Genomic DNA, 19962 nt, shown 5'->3' on the forward strand with positions numbered 1-19962 from the left:
CGTCCTTCAAAACGTATTAGCCATTCAGGTTGCCTTTCTGTGAACTGTCTATACATCTTTTGCCTATTTTTAAACATTAGAAGTTCAGTTTATCATTTTTGAATGTTGTGGCATTTTAAAGACTAATTTTGAGAGCAGTTTCAGGCTTACAATAAAATTGAGAGGAAAGCACAACTCTGCCATACACCAGCTGTCCTTACACGCGATGGCCTCCGCTGTATCAACATCACTCACCAGGATGGTACTTTTTTTTTTTTTTTTAACAAGAATGAACCTATATCAACACATCATAATCACTCAGAATCCCTAGTTTACCTTAGGGTTCACTGCTAGTATCGTACATTTTATGGGTTTGGACAAAGGTATATTGACATATATCTATCATTATAATATCACATAGAGTATTTTCACTGCCTTTAAAAATCTCCGGTGCTATGCCTATTCATCTCACCACTTCTCGCTGCCCCCTTCATCCCTTGATCTTTGTCTCCAGAGTTTTGCCTTTTCCAGAATGGCATATAGTTGGTATCATACTGTATGTACCTTTTCAGATTGGCTTCTTCCGCTTAGTAATATGCACTTAAGGTTCCTCCATTTCTTTTCATGGACAGATAGCTCATTTCTTTTTGTATGGATGTATACAGTTTATTCATTCATTTACTGAGGACATTTTGGTTGCTTTCAAGTTTTGGCAGTTATGAATAAAGCTGCTAAAAACATCTTTGTGAAGGTTTTTGTGTGGACATAAATTTTTAACTCCTTTATGTAAACACCAGAGTGTAATCGCTGGATCATATGGCAAGTGTATGATTAGTTTTGTAAGAAAACACCAAACTATCTTCCAAAGTGGCTGTACCACTTTTACATTCCCATCAGAAATGTATGAGAGCAACTGTTACTCCACATCCTCTTTTGTGGAACATTTGGTGTTGCCAGTGCTCTGGTATGTGGCTATTCTAATAGGTGTGTAGTGGTTCTTTATTTATTTTTGATTGGCATACAAGTCAGTTATTTGCAAAACTTCCTTGTATAATCTATATACCAGGGTTGCCAGAAAAATGTATGCACATGACTTGTATTCATCTTTAGTTATTGGTATATATTGAGTATTACAATTTTAATAGTTTTTTCCTTTCTTAAAATGTATATACATGTTTTTTGCACCCTCTGTATTAAGCCCTTGTTGACTTTTGACGTTGTCAATATCTCCTACCAGTCTGTTCACTTTGCTTATAGAGTCCTCTGATAAATGGAAACACTCTATTTTAATGTAATAATACCATCAATTTTTCATGACATGGCTTATTTTTTGAGGGTCTTAGTAAATAAGTGTTTCTTCACCCCAGTTCAAAAGGATACTGTCCAGTATTTTCTTCTATTAGGCTAATAGTTTTAACTCTCATATTTAGTTCTTTAATTCAACTGGAGCTTACTTCTATACGCCTACATGGTGTTTAGTAGAAATCCAACTTTTTCCTCAAATAGTATATTAGTTTTTCCAAACCCCAGCTATTAATCCATCCTTTTTCCACTAGTTTATTACACTACTTTTGTTGAATACCAGGTTTCCATATATATGGGGATATATTTGGAAGCTGTTTAGTTCCACTGGGCCTTTTTCTTGTATCTGTGTGGGACCACACCATTTTCATTTCTATGGTTTTTTAATGTATATTCAATCCTCCGGTTTGGATTTCCTCTTTGAAAACTGACTTAAACAAAAATAGAACTTAATTCTTCCCTATAAGTTATAGAAAAATGAGTTGAGATTCTTTAAAAACTGGTAATTTTAATTGGAATTGTACTGAGTTTATTGACTAATTTGGGGAGAATTAAATTCTCTACAACATTATATTATATCTCTCTGTTTTATGCAAATCCTCCTTTATGATCTTTAATGGAGCTTTGAATTTTTCTCCATTAAAGTCTTTACACTTTGGGAGTTAATTACCAAAGCTTCAAAGCTTTTTTTTTTTTTTTTTTTTTTTGAACGGTATACTTTTTTAAAAACTTGTATTTGTTAATTGCTGGTTTCAAAACATACTACTGATTTTTTAAAGATTTGAAGTTTTTAATGACATGACACCTATAAAATAACACATATGTATGTTATTAAGTACATTAATAAAATGAACACCTGTGGATCCACAAACCCACTTAAATAACTGAACATACCAATAACATTGAAGCTTCTTGGATGGCCCTCCTGATGCATCCCCCTTTCTCCTCTCTAGTGGTAACCACTATCCTAACTTTTGCTTTCAATATAGTTTTATCACATATGTACATGCATTCTTCAACAATATGCTGTTTAGTTTCACTCATTTTTGAATTATATTAAAAATGCCATCTGCTGTAGCTACTCTTTAAGAGGCAACTTTTCTCACTCCATATTATGTTTTTAAGACTGATCCATCTTGAAGCATGTAGCTCTTACCAGGTTCTTTTATTTTCTTTAGAGTTCTGCTAGTTTTTTTCTCTTAATTTGTGCTGATCAGAAATTTTCTGTCTTCTTTTCTAATATAAACTTTTAGGGCTATATTTTTTTCCTCCAAGTACTATTTTTATTATAGCATTTAATTTTCAATATGCACATTCTTTAAAGCATTCGGTTCTCAGTATTTTCAAATTTTTCTTATGATTTTAATTTGACCCATGACTTATTTTTCAAATGTGTGTTTAAATTTCCAAAACATACTTTTTAAAATGAACACTTTCTTATTAACTTTTAACAAAATTATTCTGTTGCCACAGAATGAGGTCAGCATGAATTCAACCCTTTGAAATTTGTGGAGACATGCATTGTGGCTTAGTATGCGGTAAATTTTCATAAATGCACCCTGTATTCTTAAGAGCAATTTGTATTTTCTATGTTAGGTACAGTATTTTATATTAGGTTGGTGCAAAAGTAATTGAGGTTTTTGCAATTATTAACTTTTCAAACCGCAATTATTTTTGCACCAACCTAATACATGTCCCAGTATTTAATAAAGCAAGTTTGTTAACTCTATGTTTTATATCTTCTCTATCTTTACCAATTTGCTATTTATTTGACTGATCAGTAGTTAGGAAACCTGTGTTTGAATGAACTGACCCATTTGCTCTTATAATTCTATCAATTTTTTTCTTTATATGTTTTGAGGCTTTTGACATACGAGTTTAAATTCTTATATCTTCCTGAAGATATGAAGTCAACTTTTTATCATTATGAAATTCTTTATTCTAAATAATTCTTATTCATTTGAAGCCTCATATTAATATAGTTACCCAAATTTTCTTTCACTTAATATGTGCCCGGTATATCTTTTTCCATACTTTTATTTTCAAATGAGCATTTTTTGTTTTAATATGTTTCTTATGAATAACATATAGCCAGATTTTTCATTTTTATAGAAACTAATCTCTTTTAACTGGTAATTTAAATCTATATTTATTGAAATCATGAATACATTTGGACTTTACCACCTTGCCTTCTGCATTCCTTTTGTCCCTCTTTTTCCTTGTTTCTCTTTTTTTTTTCTTGTCCTCTTTAGAGTGATTTCAATATCTACATGTTTTATTTGTCCATTTCTAATACCATTTGCACCTTCTATGTCCCTGGATGTAATATTCTCTAGTTCTATTATTCTTGTAGTAACCCTTAAAATTTTAATAACTACACATAATTTTTTAAAGTCTAGGTAATTTTAACACTCCTGTTTGATACAAGGACCAAAACTTACATGCTATTTTGTCCAGTATTTTGGTTCTGTCTTTTTTAAATATCATAAATTAGAAATTATTATTTTATATATAACAATGTTTGTTTACATTTGCTTATGCATTTACCAGTTTGTTGACTCACAACTCATTCTTGTATTATTAAGAAACACCCTTTTGTCTCGAGTAACGCTTCTTTTCTTAAAATTTACTTCATTTGACATTAACGTAGAGCTACATTAGCTTTCTTTTGATTGATGTTTACATGATCATACCCATCCCCTCATTGGCCTCCACCTTCCCTGGGATCACAGCAATTTTTTACTATCTTGTTAATCATTCAAACAAATTTTTAATTTTCTGTTTTTTTGACTGTTGTCAGGAAGAAGGTTAATCCAAATGATCTAATCTTCTATTACTAGAAACATAAGACCTTCATCCCTTATTTCTTAAGAATATTTACTATGCTCATATGGTAGTCTGCCTCCAAAAAGGCCCCCGAGATCCCTACTTCCTAGTATTCCTACCTTTGTTTAGTCCCGTCCGACATTATGCCAGAGTTAGTCTGTATGACCAGTAGAATTTGGTAGAACTAATGGTGTCTTCACTGCCAAGATTAGATTGTAAATGATTGCAGCTTTTCTCTCTCGGCTGCTCTCTGGCCATGGGATCATTTGCTCTGGGGAAAGCTTGTTGTGAGCAGCCCTATGGAGAGGTCCATGTGGCGAGAAATTGAAGCCTTCTGCCAGCAGCCATGTGAGTGACCTTGGAAGTGGATCCTCAATCAGGTCTTCGGAGAATGTCTCCCTGGCCAACTGCTTCAGCACGACTTCGGAAGAGACCCTGAGCCAAAACCACCCAGGCTAAGCCACTCGAGAGTCTTGACCCTCACAAACTTTGTGAGGTAATAAATGTTTATAGTTTAAGGATGCAGCAATAGATAACTAATATAGCTGTAGGGACAGGGCCAGGAGAGCAGTTTCCAGGCTCTGGGCCTCACGTGGAAAGGTGCTGGTTTAGTTATTTGATGACCATCAGCTGTAACTAACAGGCATTAGCCACTATTGTTTTGTATAGTAACTGCTGTAGCTATGTTAGTAAGGGCAGATTGTGGTTAGCAAGTGCGGTTAGCAAGCATGGTTAGCAAGCCTGATTTGCAGATTGCGGATCGTGGGGATCCTACTTCCTGTGTCTCACCCGGCAGCCAGCAAGAATATAGTGGTATGAATCCCCTATCCATGGCTCCATTGTTGTTCCTTTTCAGCCTCACCATATCCTGTGTTTACCTGCCGGGAGTGGGAGCCAAGTCCCTTCATTATACTTGGCACAGTGAGCAGAGTCTCAATCAGCACGGGGAACAGGAAACGCAATCTGCCTGGGAGAAATATGACCCCTCGGTAAATTGGTGGTTCTCTTGAGCCTCTGGATGGCTGTGGGGACAGAGCCAGAAGAGCAGTTTCCAGGCTTTCAGCCTCACGTGGAAAGGTGCTGGCTCGGATAGTAGATGGCCATCAGCTGTGACTAGTTGGCCATCAGCTGTTACTGGGTAGCCATTAGCCACTGATACAACTGCCATGGCTACGCTAGGGGGGTGGTTGGTTGGCAGAGAAGCAGAAGTCGGATTGTGCATCATGTGGAGCCTGCTTCCTGTGTCTCCAACCCAGCCACCAGCGGGGTCAAAGTGGTATGAACCCCCTATCCATGGCTCCATTGGTGCTCCATTTTGACCTCACGATATCCTGCATTCTTGTGTGGGAAGTGGGACCAGAGACTCTGCATGACAATGGCACACCATCCTTTTGGCCACAGCAAGCATCGCCTGCCTTTTGGTAGTCTGCTGCTGCTGTAGGCTCCTCGAGTTGTGGACATCTTACACAGGGGCCACCAACCACTCGGATACCTGGCGTGGCAAGCAAGATTCCGGCCAGTTAAGAATGATGTCTGACTCTGGGCAAGAGGACATGTGGCCTCCACACAGTGTGTGGTGCCTGGTGGCCACTATTCTCAGGAGTTGGACCCGCATGGAGGGGTGGAAAGACGTGGACAGTTCTCCAACCAGCATAGGCTGGAGAAAGCGAAGGTTGTTGCGGCTGTGTGGGCTGGGAAGTGCTTGCTGAGGCAGCCCAGGTGTGGGACTTGCAGTCCCAGGAGAAAACGCTTTCTGAGTCCTTGGTGAAGGATGCGGGTGAGGTCGAGGTCGTCCCTCACCCCCAGGTTGGGGAGGACTTGGAGCCCTCGCCCTGCGGAGAGGGCACATATTGTGAAGCCAACGCACAGTCCTGGTGAATGACTGTGGACTATGGGGAATTGAATAAGGTGATGCCACCTGTGCACGCTGTAGTGCCTTCCATCCCTGATTTGATGGACTGCTTGACTGTTTGCTTGGGAACGTGCCACCATATAGTGGAACTGGCGGATGTTTGCTTCCTGTGTCTCACCCGGCCGCCATCAAGAATATGTAAGTACCTTGGCTATGAGCCACTATTGTTCTAGCACAATACCCTGAGAAACCCTGGCTGTGCCCAGGAAGTTTGGCTGTGCCCAGAAATACTGGTGGTATCCTGAGAACCCGAGCTTTGCCCAGGAAGTCTGGTTGTGCCCAGAAAGACTGGCGGTACCCTGAGAAACCCTGGCTGTGCCCAGAAAGTAGGTAGACATCGAGGGACACCCCCTTGGACATTACTTGAACTGGACTGAAACTATGCTCGTGAGCTGGGTTCCTGGCACAGGGCCCCTTGTGAAAGATGCTGGTTGTGTAGATTGTGAGGCAAGACCCAGGAGGGGTGGAGTGTAGGGTCAAAGTCCCATAAAGGAGTTTCCAGGCTCTCGACCTCACGTGGAAAGGTGCTGGCTCAGGTAGTAAATGGCCATCAGCTGTAACTCGTTGGCCATTAGCCACTAATTTAACTGCCTTGGCTAGCAAGCGTGGATTGTGGCTAGCCAAGTGCAGTTAGCAGCAGATTGTGGATTGCGGATCGTGTTGATCCTACTTCCTGTGTCTCACCCAGCCGCCTTCGAGAATGTGGTGGTGTGACTCCCCTGTCGGTGGCTCCGTGGTTGTTGCTGTTTGGCCTCACCATATCCTGCGTTCTTGTACGGGGAGCGGGAGCTGAGTCTATGCATTACAATAGCTTATTTTAAATTACTTGTCATCTGAGCCATTAATTCTATTCCGCCCTTTACCAGTTCAGTTTCGTTGTGTGTTCACATTCCCCCCAGGCCATGATCCATCTTGGCTGGTGATGTGTATCGGGACAGAGGGGCTACATTCTAGGGCTTAGTTTGAGCACCCTCTAATAAGCCTAGGCTGAAGCTTATTATCATGCTTCAGGTGCACAGTCTTTGGCATTTAAATATATATCTTCTCCAGGTAACTGCTTTCAAGGGCTGTTTGGCTTAGTTACAATCTCTTAGTTCTTGGTATAATATATAATAAGGGTAGGAGAAGAAGGGACTACACAAGGGCCAGACTATCTGCTTATACTACCTCATCCAAGCTCAGGCATTGCCCTGATGTTAGCCTGCTGTCCCCAGCCAAGGCTGAGCTGGTTGCTGTACTTCTGATTCTCAGTGTAGTGGAGCAGGTAATCGTTCACGCACGTCAGCGTGTAAGCAAGAAAAGGGGACCTCCAAAAATCTTGCTCCCACCCAATATGCTGTCTTTGGTGCTTGGCCAGCTTTTTCTGTGGCCTGCAACTATCTTCCACTGTCACAGGAGTCTTCTTTGTCTGTTTTTACGTTTTATGTTTGACAAATTGATCCATTTTCTTTTGGTCTCTGTGACATCTCAAGGGTTGGGTTCAGGGGAGGAAAGGTGATATTCTTGCAGGCACCAAACTATCTCATTCATCTTTTTATTTGCCCACTTGGTTTTTAAAAAATAAGTTGTTAAATTTCTATTTCCCCATTTCTATCCCCTCCTCGCATCAAATAGCATTAAATAGGTATTCAAATGTGCTTCTTAAATGAAATAAAAAGAGAAACATGACCCTCTCAATTAATTAAAACACCTGCTTATGGTCTTCAGGAAAATTTAATTAAGAACGTACCATTATTTTACCCCAGCTCACCTGAAATGGCTTCAGGAATGTTTCCTCCATTGCCAGTCTGCCATACTCAGTGAAAAGCTAGAACGAAAATCACACACACACACACACACACACACACACACAGAAAGAGAAAGATTGAGAGAGAGAGAGGACTTCAGTATCTGTAAAGTTTTACTTCTTGGCTTTCTTCTATTCATATTTTCCCTCTGGCTGTAACATAATACTATATTATTAAGAGTATAATGATCACTTTAAGGAACTAAGTATTAGATAAAAACAGAACTACAGTAATTAGATATTTTAAAATTAAGGACATGAAGTATATTTTAAAAATAAGTTTCCATTTTAAACCTAACACTTTTTATATCTAGAATATAGGACAATGTTTTTGTAGGGAAGATGGGGAGAAAGAAACATGCTAAATGACCTTTCAAAGTGGAACTTGCGTAATTAGACCAGAGAGCCATAAAGTATGTAGTATATATTTACAAAAGTTGTTGCCTGAGGAAACTTAATGGCACAATGGCCTGAATTATTACAAAGAAATATAGGCATTTGGCTTAAAATGCAAAAAATCAAACACACTGCTGTCTCGTGTTTTTACTGCTCCCAATTGAGAGGCACCATAGCAGTTTTTGTGTTGCCAGAAACGTGAGGTTTTCGAGAACATAGACCTGAGGGATGACTGTGATTGGGCCTCTGGTGGGAGCTCCACTGTGACGGGCTGAGTGGGCTTTCCCATGTGTACACAGAAAACGCTACTTCATACACCAGAGTAACAAGCGACAGTGACTTCTCAGAGCTGGGGAAGAATGCTGCCACAGAGGGTACCCAGCTCTTGCCCCTTTAGAAGAGCTTCCACAGTGCCACTCTGCCTTTCCTGTGGGAGCTATGGGAATCTAGAAAACAAAGGGTCATTACTAGGCATCTGATTAGAGTGCTTAAATGAAAGTCTGGGATATAATATCTAAAAGGCAGCTGGTCCAGAGATTAGACACTCTCATTAGAATCATCTACTAACATAAATTGAATTCACAGTGTTTATTTAAGGAAGACTGAGATATCATTTACTGGAAATTTTTTAAATGATCTCAAAAAAGATAATTTACTCAATATCAAAGTCCAAAAATCAGTCCTTTTTCAGAAATCTCTAAACTGGTATTGAACAGTGCCATGCCATTAACTTGGAAAATAATTGGCTAAGTTATGACACATGCCTGAAGAAGTAATTGCACTGCTTATTATAAAAAACATCTAACAATTATTCTGCGTACTGCCTATTCGTCATAAGTGTTCACTGTGATGTACAAGAAATATATTTCGGAGTAATGCTGGGTGGGAACTCAAATGATATTTTCAACATCACAGATTACCCCACTTTATCATCCTTTGTTATCTGTTAAATTTGCACACAGTTCTTATTGCCGAGATAAAATAATACCTTGAAAGCAAAATATACTATAAAATATGTAGAGTTAAACTATCAGAGAAACAATAAATAGGCATTGCTATGTAACCAAGAATCACATGAATTTAAAGAGAGCAGACAGCATTACAGAGATATGAACTATCTTTAGGAAATATCTAATCTTTTACTCATTTGAAATTTAAATGCTGTTTGGAGAGTAAAAAGAACACTGAGCCCAGTCAGATGACCACTGTTTTATTCCCACTCTACCACTAATTAGCCACATGAATTTAGGCAAGTCACTTATTTCGTTCAGCCAAATTTTCCTTACGTGTAAAATAAGAAGTATAAATTAGGTGTCACTGAGGTGTCTTTTAGTCTAAAACAGAATTCTTTGAGTTTATCATCAGGTAGCCCCTCATACTTAGGTATCTAAAGTGGTCGACAGGAAAAGAAAGTCTGGCATACAACTGTTACCATACTAACAACTCCCTGACCTTAAGACTTCAGCTTCACATTTTGGGTCATTTTTAAACCTAAGATTCTTTTTCCACTCTAATTTGCCATATATTTTCCCATACATAGGGCCGATAGCAAGTAGATTTACAGAAACAAAAGAATTTAAAAACTGAATTAGAAAGAACATACCCATACAAGACTGGAATAAGAAATCTAGTAATAGGACACCTCCATTTGGTTATGTTTCTAAATCTTTCTGAATTGTTAAGTTTTCCAAGTAAAAGAAGATCCAACAAATCTGCTATATATGCTCAAAAGATGACCAGATGTTAATAAAGAGTATAATAAGCATTGTTACCTGGAGGTGCTGAAGATCATCTTCCTGGACATTTTGGGATAAGTTATATACCTTGATTAAGAAATAAAGTTAAAGTGAGAAATAATTAACATCATCCTAAGCACTTACTTTGTCATTCTCTATTTTTCTAAATATCGATTATCACAAACTTGAACTCTCTTATGTACATTTGTGTATAATGATATTTATAAGACCTTAAGAGAGGAGTAAAAGAAGTTTGAAAGACGATGAACAATGTACAATGATCATAAAATTGTCCCGGAAGTGCAATAGCCACCTGCTCTGGAGGCAGAATATTAAAATTACTTTATGAACCTAATTTAATAATTAGTCAATAAAATACTTCTTCTTACAAGCACACCAAAATAATGGCAATCTAAATCTAAATAACCCACACATAAAACTGTTTTGAAAAATTATACTGACTTCTTCACAATTGATTATTGCGATTATCTTAGTTATGTCTACACAAAGTTTCATCACATGGAAGTTAGGTTCTGAACATCATGCTCACACCCTTATGCATATGCATTGATTCATGAACAGATCACTGTGTTAAGGTGATATTTTTGGGCAGGACTTCAAATAAAAGTTAAGGATGTGTATATTTTTATATACTGATATACACAGTATACTTTGTGTAGTTATTTAAATAACTGATCATTTCTCAGATAATAACAAATAGTCATTACTAAGAACTTAGATTTTTTTCAGTGAGAATATTCAATGTCTTCAGGTAAAATAAAAACAGTAAATAATAAATATTAAGGCAAAATCAATCTGATTTTAATTGGCTTGTATATGTGGCTTATACTGTCAATTATGAAGGAATTAGATATTAAGTCAGTATTTTAAAGGCTCATTCATTTAAGAAGAACATTGTTAAAGCCAGTCAATCATAGGTTATAATCATAGCTTTTTATCGTAGTCTTTTATTAAAAAAAAAAATTCAGTCTTCCTTCAATCCACCCTCTCGTGGTTGTCCTAACCAAACATGAGGCCCTCACTGCCAATTCACTAGCTTCATTCTCTTTAGCCACTTATAATTTCAGCCTTGACTTACTCATCCTAACCACTTTGCCTTCACTACCTTTTCAAACTGTCTTACCTTTCTTTAATGGTCTGTTTCTTGTCTACTATTTCTTCTTGCTTTTTCCAGTAAATAGAAAATATTTTTAAATTGTTTTAAAAATCTTTTATGTTATGTGTTCTCTGGTTATAGTAAAACCCTCCAAGGACCTTCAGGATAACTTATAAAGCCTACAATAACCTCAAAAACAATACTTAAAAAGAAAGAAAAAGAGGAAAGAAAAGGAAGATAAAAATTTTTGTAAGAAGACACTTTCTTTCCTAAATGTATATTAAGATGTTTTAAAAAGCTGTGAACACATATAAATGTTGTTTACATTTATATATGTTTCTACTTGCTATGTAAAATAAAAATTTACATTTATAAATCTCGTTTCACTAAATATAATTTATAATAGGTGGTACCAATGTATCTGCATACATTATTAGATTTAATATTAATGAGTTTATTGCAGGCTTTAACAGAAAAAATTAGCAATAAGATAATATAAGCTTTTCTGACTAAAGAAGGCAATTTTAAAACTGATCAGAAATTACATTATAGTAACGAAAACAATTCTACTCTTATAGAAATCATAAGAACTGGTATGCTAATTGAGCCAAATAATTTCTGTTGTTTGTCTCATTCCCACACATATGTAGAAATACATATATTCATATTTTTAGTTAAAGAAATATCCATCAAAATGGATTTATTTTATGCTGTACCTGTATTGAGCTGATCATTGTGCTAAGGGCAAATACCGTGGCCGAATCTCTCAAAGTTGACTGACTATCGAAGGTTCCCTGAGTATCCATCAATAGCACTGCAACCTATAGGCAATATCAAAATGTATTGATATTTTATAGAACATGTAGAATATTAGGGTTAACACAAAGTTAACATTATAAGAACTAAAATAAACCATGAATAATGAGTATTTTATTTTTTACATGTGTTATTAATGCCACAGACAATAAAAATACTACTAAGCTGCCAAATGCTGTAATGATTAATTTTCACTGATAATGCGACATAACAGAAACAGCATTGAAGCAAAGTATAGATGTTAGCTTGCTTATCTGCTCTTCTATCGTCTCTGTGATTTTGCCCATCTTGATCACTAGAAAGGTTAGTAAGGAACATGCAACGGAATGCTACCCACTTCCCTTTTAAACTTCATATAAAATGGCCAAAACTTAGTTTTCAAAAGAGCCCTTTCGAGGATTCTGAAAAGTGGTAACTGTTGTAAGTGAAAAATCTATTTTCTTTAAGTTGACAACATACCTTTTTACCATCAGGTTTATTGATAAGGAAGACTTCACTCCATATCTGTATTCCCGTGGTCTCTCGTTCAGACCCACCTCTCCATGAAAAACCAGTCAATGGTTCATTGTAATCTCCAACCCAATCAACTGATTCCTATAAATTAAGACAGTCTATGGATATGTGGTATAGTATTTTCCATTCATGCATTCTGGTTTATATCCCGCTCAACTCTGGTCTAAAGGAAACAACATATACACATCTACTGTGTTGATATCATTACTTACTCATCCAAAAAGTAATTACAGAGGAGCAACCATCTGCCCCATTTTATGTCAGGTTCTGGGGATACAAAGATATTCCAGACCAGAGGAAGCTCATAGCCTAACATGGAGCTAGATGTGCTAACAAACCATTATAGTGCAATCTATGCATGCCAAAATGGGATTGTATATTAGGCATAAATGTAAGCATAGGAAAAGAAATAACTAACTCTGGGTCTCGTAAGACTTCAGAGGAGAAGTGATGTTTGAACTAAGACTTGAAGATGCTTAGGAACTTTCCAGGTGAGCAAACCTGGGGAGGGCATTCCAGAAACAAAGATATGAGACAGCATATTATATTAAAATATAAAGACTAATATACACAAATGCTTTAGTATTGGGGAGGAGGCAGTGAATAGCAGGGGGAGAGCACCTAGCAGTAGGTGCAGAAAAACAAAAACAAATCTGTTACACTTGAATCTGAGCAAATGCTATTTAACAAAAGCAACATGACAAGTGTTTTTGACTATTTCACTCTAATGTTTAACAGTTAATACTCTGAATATGCCTAAAACTATAATCTCAAAGAATGTAAAGTATACAAATTTTGTTCATTCGATTTTCCCACCTGTGTTAAATAGCATACTAATGTTGATATGCTAGAAATAGAGAATGATAAGAGTTTTGCTTGCTTTCAAAGTCTGAAGTATTTTAGCAGTTCTGGTCCTGATTTGTTTGAACTGATGTTAAAGATAGAAGATGTTAAAGTTGACAAGACAAAATTGTTCAAAAATAACCCAACTAGAAAAGATCAATCCAAAATGGATAATTATGGTATAATTACATTACACAAAATTTCTTTGGGTAGTGTGTCTGTCTATTCTGCCTCAACATCTGTATTTGTATCAGAATTGCTATGGGTAAAAGGTAGGAAAAAAATACTGATATGCTCTCCACTCCCAACCCTTGGTTCCAAACTCTAATCTCCTATTTATCCTTCTGATTTTGGTTTATCCTGGGTCCTTTAAAGTCTCATTTCTGTGCCATACTTTTGTTTCAAATGTTATGACACTACTAGTTGCCTCTGGGGGTGGGGTAAGGGTGAGAACTGAGTGGGTAAAGGTAAGAGAACTTGCTGGGATAAAGGCAAGATATACTCATAGAATTTGGGGTTACACAGGTACATGCATTTTCAAAAAAATAAGCAAATGTATACTTAAGATTTGTGCATGTAACTATGTAAATTTTACAACAAAAGAAAGAAACCAAATACTGAAATATATAATAATGTATACTGAAATATTTATGGGGAAGTATTTTGATATCAGCAATTTACTTTGAAATGAATCAAAAAAATAAGATGGAGTGACAGACTGAAAGAAGGAAGAATAATTGGAGATACACGGGATAAAGCAAGAATTTAATATTAATGGCAGAATCTAGATAGTGGATACGCAGGTGTTCACTGTAAACTTCTTTTTGCTGCTTGCTTGAAAAATGTCAGAATAAATGTTGGAGAGAAATGATTTACAAGAAATAAGTTATGACAAGTTATTTGACATTTTAAACACAGCATGTGAAGTTTACAATCTTATCACTATGCAGTGTCTATTTTTAAAAGAGTAGAAAAATAAGTTACATTCTAAGGGAAATGTAGCGAAGTGGCTTCAGACAAAAGTGGCCGATATAGTTTGGTGCCCAAAGTGCCGAAGTTGGAATTACATCATAGGATTTTTTAACTAATTCATATTTATGGTACATAACAATAGAAATGGAAATATTGGACACTACTAAATAAAAACACGAAGTGACAGAAGCTTAGCAACAAGAAACCTTTTTGAAGCACCTCTTACATACCTGGTTGTACATGTACCTCAACATGAAGTCCATTAGGAAGGATTTTCCTTTTCTAAATGCTCCAGCAACAGATACAGCAACGACCTCCTGGTCCCTGACAGCCTCCGAGAGAAGGATGCGATTTAGTGCAGCTTCATCCAACTCAAAGGAATGGTCGTCTTTGACAATAAGGACTTGGACGGGGCCCGCCTTTTTCACTGGCTCCTCGTCTTCTGAGCTCCATTCATATGCCTTTTCTGAAAACCCACCTGTTGAATAAAATAGCAGTTTATTCAGGTAATCATCTCAAAATACCAACAAATGCATGTGTACCTCTCAAACATCTGAAACAGGAGCACAGTAGAATTAGAAATGCTCATTTGAATGACACACATTAATGCCATTCACATCATATCTCAGAAAGATTTACATCTGGTCTTTCTGATCATGTGACCAAATGAAACAGAATTTTAATTTTCAAAAACTCTTTAAGACAATGCAGCGATCTCTGTTTGCTGAGTGAAAAAGAAAATCAAAGCAAAGGACTCTTAGAGCAGAGGAATAAAATGGCTTTAGCTGACACTTTCTTCATCCTCTAGAAATAAGTTTAGCTATTCACATGAAAAAGGCTTGCAATACTTTTTAAAGCTGAACATACACCGGAGGAGATACATAAAGGGACTCAGAATCACATAGTCTTGAAATTGAAATAAATCTCTAAAGCACCTAGTTCAGCTCCCTCCAATGCACTCATTGATCTACAAAACCCTGGACTCTTAATTGTCTAAAATTATAGCTCATAGCAATGGAACGTACAGATAATTAAATTGGGTAGGACCAGATTACAGAGGGTCTTCAAATCATGGCAAAGAGGTCCGGAAATAATTCAATAAAAAAATAAGAAACTTTGGAATGTTACTTTATATGGAGATCTTACCAAAAAGCTGCCTGACCCTAGGAAATTACTATACTTCTCTGTTTCCTCATCTGTAAAATGGCAACCACTAATATTACGTATTAAATAGGGTGGTTGTGAAAATAAGGGCGTTACTATATGTAAAGCGCTGAGAACAGTGCTTGGCACATAGTAAGCTCCTAAAGGTTTAGCTATCATCATCATCACCACCACCACGACCTTGGGACTATTGACTGAATTCAGTATTCTTGGAAGAAATTCTGCATACTTTTTATAAATTTGTGTGTGTGTGTGTGTGTGTGTGTGTGTGTGTACTTGTGTGTTTTCAGAGTTTTCCATTAAATTGTCATAAATGCTATTTTTGACAGCAGCCAACATTTATTTATTTATTTATGTTAGTTTCAGGTGTACAAAGCATGTAATAAATGTAATAGATATTTACACCCCTCACAAAATGATAACCCCCCATTTACTACCCACCTGACATCATATATAGCTGTTACAATTCCATTGACTATATTCCCTATGCTGTACTCCACATTTCATGACTGTATATATTAAATTACAGTTGACATTCAATACTATTCAGCTTCAGCTTCAAGTGTACAGTGCAGTGGGCAGGCATCTACACAGTGTATGAAGTGGTCTCCCTAATAAGTCCAGTGCCCATCTGGCACCTTATATAATCTTTACAACATTATTGATTATATTTCTCAAACTGTATGTCATATCCACATGACAATATTGTGGCTACTAATTTGTGCTTTCTAATCCCATTACCTTCTCCCCCATCCCTTCTCCTGTCCAGCAACCATCAGTTTTTTTTTCCCTATATCTCTGAGTCTATTTCTGTTTTGTTCATTTATTCTGTTCTTTAGATTCCACATATAAGTGAGATCATATGGTATTTGTCTTTCTCCGTCTGACTTATTTCACTTAGCATAATATTCTCTAGGTCCATCTATGATGTTGTAAACGGTAAGATTTCATTCTTCTTTATGGCTGAGTAATACTCCATTGTATAAAGCACCACAGTTTCTTTATCCAATCATCTGTTGCTGGGCATTTTGGTTGTTTCCATGTCTTGGCTATTGTAAATAGCACTGCAATAAAAATTACACATATATTTTTTCAAATTAGTATTTTGGATTTCTTTGGATAGATACCCAGGAATGGAATTGCTGGGTCATAACGTAGTTCCGACAGCGGTCAACTTTGAGAATTCATCTTTCTTACACAAAAATTTTGGAACCCTAGACATTGGCATTTGTGCAATGCCAATATTACAAAACAACTTCAGTGTGTTCAGTGACAACTTCTTGTCCCTGTATCTTTGTAATGTCCTCCTGCTTTGACTCTGGGGTCAGCCACATAATATGCTTTAGCAGACATGCCTCTGCCATTCACCATGAGAATATCCCTAGGCTAGTCTGGTGCCGGATGAGAGACGCTTGGAACAGGGGCAAACTGCCCAGTCCCAGCCAAGCTCTGCAGCAAACTGAGCCCCAGTGCTGTGAGGGAACCAAGCCAAAATGAACAGTTGCCTAAAACCATTTCAACATGTGATCAATAAATGCTTATTGTTCTATGCCCCTGAAGTTTTGTGACTGTTTATCATGCAGCATAATAAGCAGTAAACAACTGATACAGCCTATAACCCCTTCCTTTAGAAAGGCAATATATTGTAGTGGTTAAAAACACAGGTTCTGGAACCAGATTGCTGAGATTTGAATCAAGCCTTGCCCATTTCTTAGCTGCATAATTTTAGGCAAGTTGTTTAACCTCCCTGTGTATACCTTATAAGATTGCTGTAAATTAATATATACATGTATATTGTACTATATGCATGTATACATATGCATGTATATGTACTATATACCAGCCACTTAAGATAGTGGCTGGTATATAGTAAATGCTATTAATATTATTATAGATTTAGGAAACTAAAGCCAAACATGTACCTGACCTTGCCCAAGAAAAGGAAAATAGAATTTCATTTTTTTTAATTGTTTAAAATTTTTTATTGGGGAGTATTGAGGAACAGTGTGTTTTTCCAGGGCCCATCAGCTCCAAGTCGTCATCCTTCAATCTAGCTGTGGAGGGTGCAGCTCAGCTCCAAGTCCAGTCACCGTTTTCAATCTTATTTGTAGGGGTGCAGCCCACAATCCCATGCGGGAATTGAACTGGCAACCTTGTTGTTAAGAGCTCATGCTCTAACCAACTGAGGCATCCAGCCGCCCCTATTATCTGTATTTTTGACACGTGAGAAAATTAAGAATTGGATTAAGTATCTTTCCCAAGATCACACCCACTAGAAAGTGATATACCCACGTTCACCTAGTGACTGTCAATTTGGGATTAGATCCCAGGTAGTTAAATTTCATCCCAGACCTTTCTGCTATAACATTCTGCCTTTTTTGTGCAAATCAAATAACTCTTGGACAACACATAAATGGGCTCATTTGCTTTGCATCAAAAGAACAGAAAGTCAAAACATACACTACCAATTGATTCCTCAGATCAGATATATGACCTAACCTTAAATAATAGTAACCTCAAATCAACCCTTAATATTAATATTTGAAACAAACTGGGCTCTTAAATAAGCTTTCATCTAAGTTTGTGAAAATATACTGAAATAGACATTCTTCGTTACGTCTATTTGATAAGTCTTACAACTAAAGAATAACAAGGTAATTGTATCTCTTGGTATAATTTTAAATGAGTCATCAGATCACACTGATATATACATATATATACAACATTTGTAACTATATTTATATATATACATATATTGCTGTTCATCTATAAAAATAGTACTATTGAAATACTGCACATCTAACATGCACTTTAGTTTTTCACTAATGGAGACAGACATACGGAAATACGTCCTGAACAATAGTACAAAGCATCTGGAGACAACAGAACTATGTCCTACAGCCGTGAATCAAAGTTGTTCTCTCTGCAGTTAAGAAAAATGGATTTTATATCCAAAAAATAATAGCTTCTCTATTGTCATATCACAGACACTGAAGTTAGAGTCTTTGTTAAATCCCAGCTTCACGCTAACACGTATATGAAGCTGTGAAAATTATTTAACTTCCCTATGGCTCATTATCCTGTATCTGAAAAATGAGATTAAGAATGGTACCTACATCAAAGAGGCTTTGTGATAAATGAAATACTATTCAATAAGTGAAGAGAGAGACTGACAAATAGTATATGCTTAATAATGGAGACCACTATTCATAATAGTCTCTTTTCATATTTGATTCCAGTACTACCTGCCCACCTAATTTCAGCCTTAGCACAAAGGCCCTCTTGGAGGATAGCAACTATACATTTTCTTTGATGAAGCTCTTTGCCCATGGTGTAGTTGTGATCTGAGTACACAACTGATGTGAATCAGGGACCCTGGCTAGACATAATATTCTGGATAGAAAAACATCTTCGGAGCTGAAAAACAGACCACTTTCTAAAGACTGAAATAATTCTCTAAGATTGTTTGTAACAAACTACATATATGCAAGATAAACTGTGAATGGAATTTCTGGGTTGTCATTTTTTTTCAAATATTCAACTTCACAACGTGATGCAAAATTTCTTTTTCTAAGTGGCTGTACCAATTTTTCACTCTCCACCCACTCCCAGCAATTTAATAGACATCCTATTGAGCCATATCCTTTCCAAGACTTGGTTATGTCTGACTTCTTAATTTTTGTCAATTGCATAGATATAAAATGGCATCTCATTGTGGTCTTGATATACATTTCTCTAAATGCTAATGAGGTGAGCACCTTTTGCTCATTTTTCTACTAAGCTGTTTGTCTTTTTCTTACTGATTTATAGTGTTTCTTTATATATCTAGAATGCTAGTCCAGTCCTTTGTTAGTTCTATGTATGGCAAAAATCTTCTAGTTTAGAGCTTGCCTTTTCCCTTTCCTTACTATTACTGATGAAGATCAATTCTTAATTTTAATGTATTAGATTTTATTAATAATTTATTTTATGATTAGCACTTTGTATGTCATGTTTAAGAAAGTATTCCTTACACAAGATATGAAAGACATTCATACATATTCTTCTAGGTTTTAAGTTTTGCTTTTAATTCTTAAGTTCTTTTTTTCTTTGCATTATTTTATTTTATTTTTTCTTTCTTTAAATTAAAATTTATTGGGGCGACAACTGTTACTAAAGTTATATAGATTTCAGGTATAAAATTCTGTAATACATTATCTATATCTCACATTGTGTGTTCACCACGCAGAGTCAGTTCTCTTTCCATCACCATATATTAGACCCTGTTTACCCTCTTCTAGAGCCCCACTCTCCCCTCCCCCCTTACCCTCTGGTGACCCCTAAACTATTGTCTATGTCTATGAGTTTTTGTTCTTTCAGTTGTTTGTCCTGTTCTTTTGTTGTTTTTGGTTTACATACCACATATCAGTGAAATCATATGGTTCTCTACATTTTCCTGTCTGACTTATTTCGCTTAGCATTATAATCTCAAGATCCATCCATGTTGTCACTAATGTTCCTATTTCATCTTTTCTTACCGCCAAATAATATTCCATTGTGTATATATACCACAATTTCTTTATCCATTCATCTATAGAAGGGCATTTTGGTTTCCATGTTT

General features: G+C 36.5%; 1 protein-coding gene across 2 annotated transcripts in view; it reads right to left on the reverse strand.

Moving 5' to 3' along the window:
* The window catches only part of ATL1 (atlastin GTPase 1), a 71172-nt gene that overhangs the window by 20767 nt on the left and 30443 nt on the right, over positions 1 to 19962 (reverse strand). For both annotated transcript variants that reach the window (XM_033107799.1, XM_033107800.1), the window contains 5 exons: positions 14429 to 14676; positions 12330 to 12464; positions 11771 to 11875; positions 9974 to 10024; positions 7770 to 7826 (listed from right to left, as the gene is read on the reverse strand). In XM_033107799.1, the coding sequence (XP_032963690.1) occupies positions 7770 to 7826; positions 9974 to 10024; positions 11771 to 11875; positions 12330 to 12464; positions 14429 to 14676 (596 nt within the window). The remainder of the gene's footprint in view (positions 1 to 7769; positions 7827 to 9973; positions 10025 to 11770; positions 11876 to 12329; positions 12465 to 14428; positions 14677 to 19962) is intronic.

Source organism: Rhinolophus ferrumequinum, chromosome 6 (assembly GCF_004115265.2).
Source record: "Rhinolophus ferrumequinum isolate MPI-CBG mRhiFer1 chromosome 6, mRhiFer1_v1.p, whole genome shotgun sequence".
In the NCBI taxonomy this organism is placed as follows: Eukaryota; Metazoa; Chordata; class Mammalia; order Chiroptera; family Rhinolophidae; genus Rhinolophus; species Rhinolophus ferrumequinum.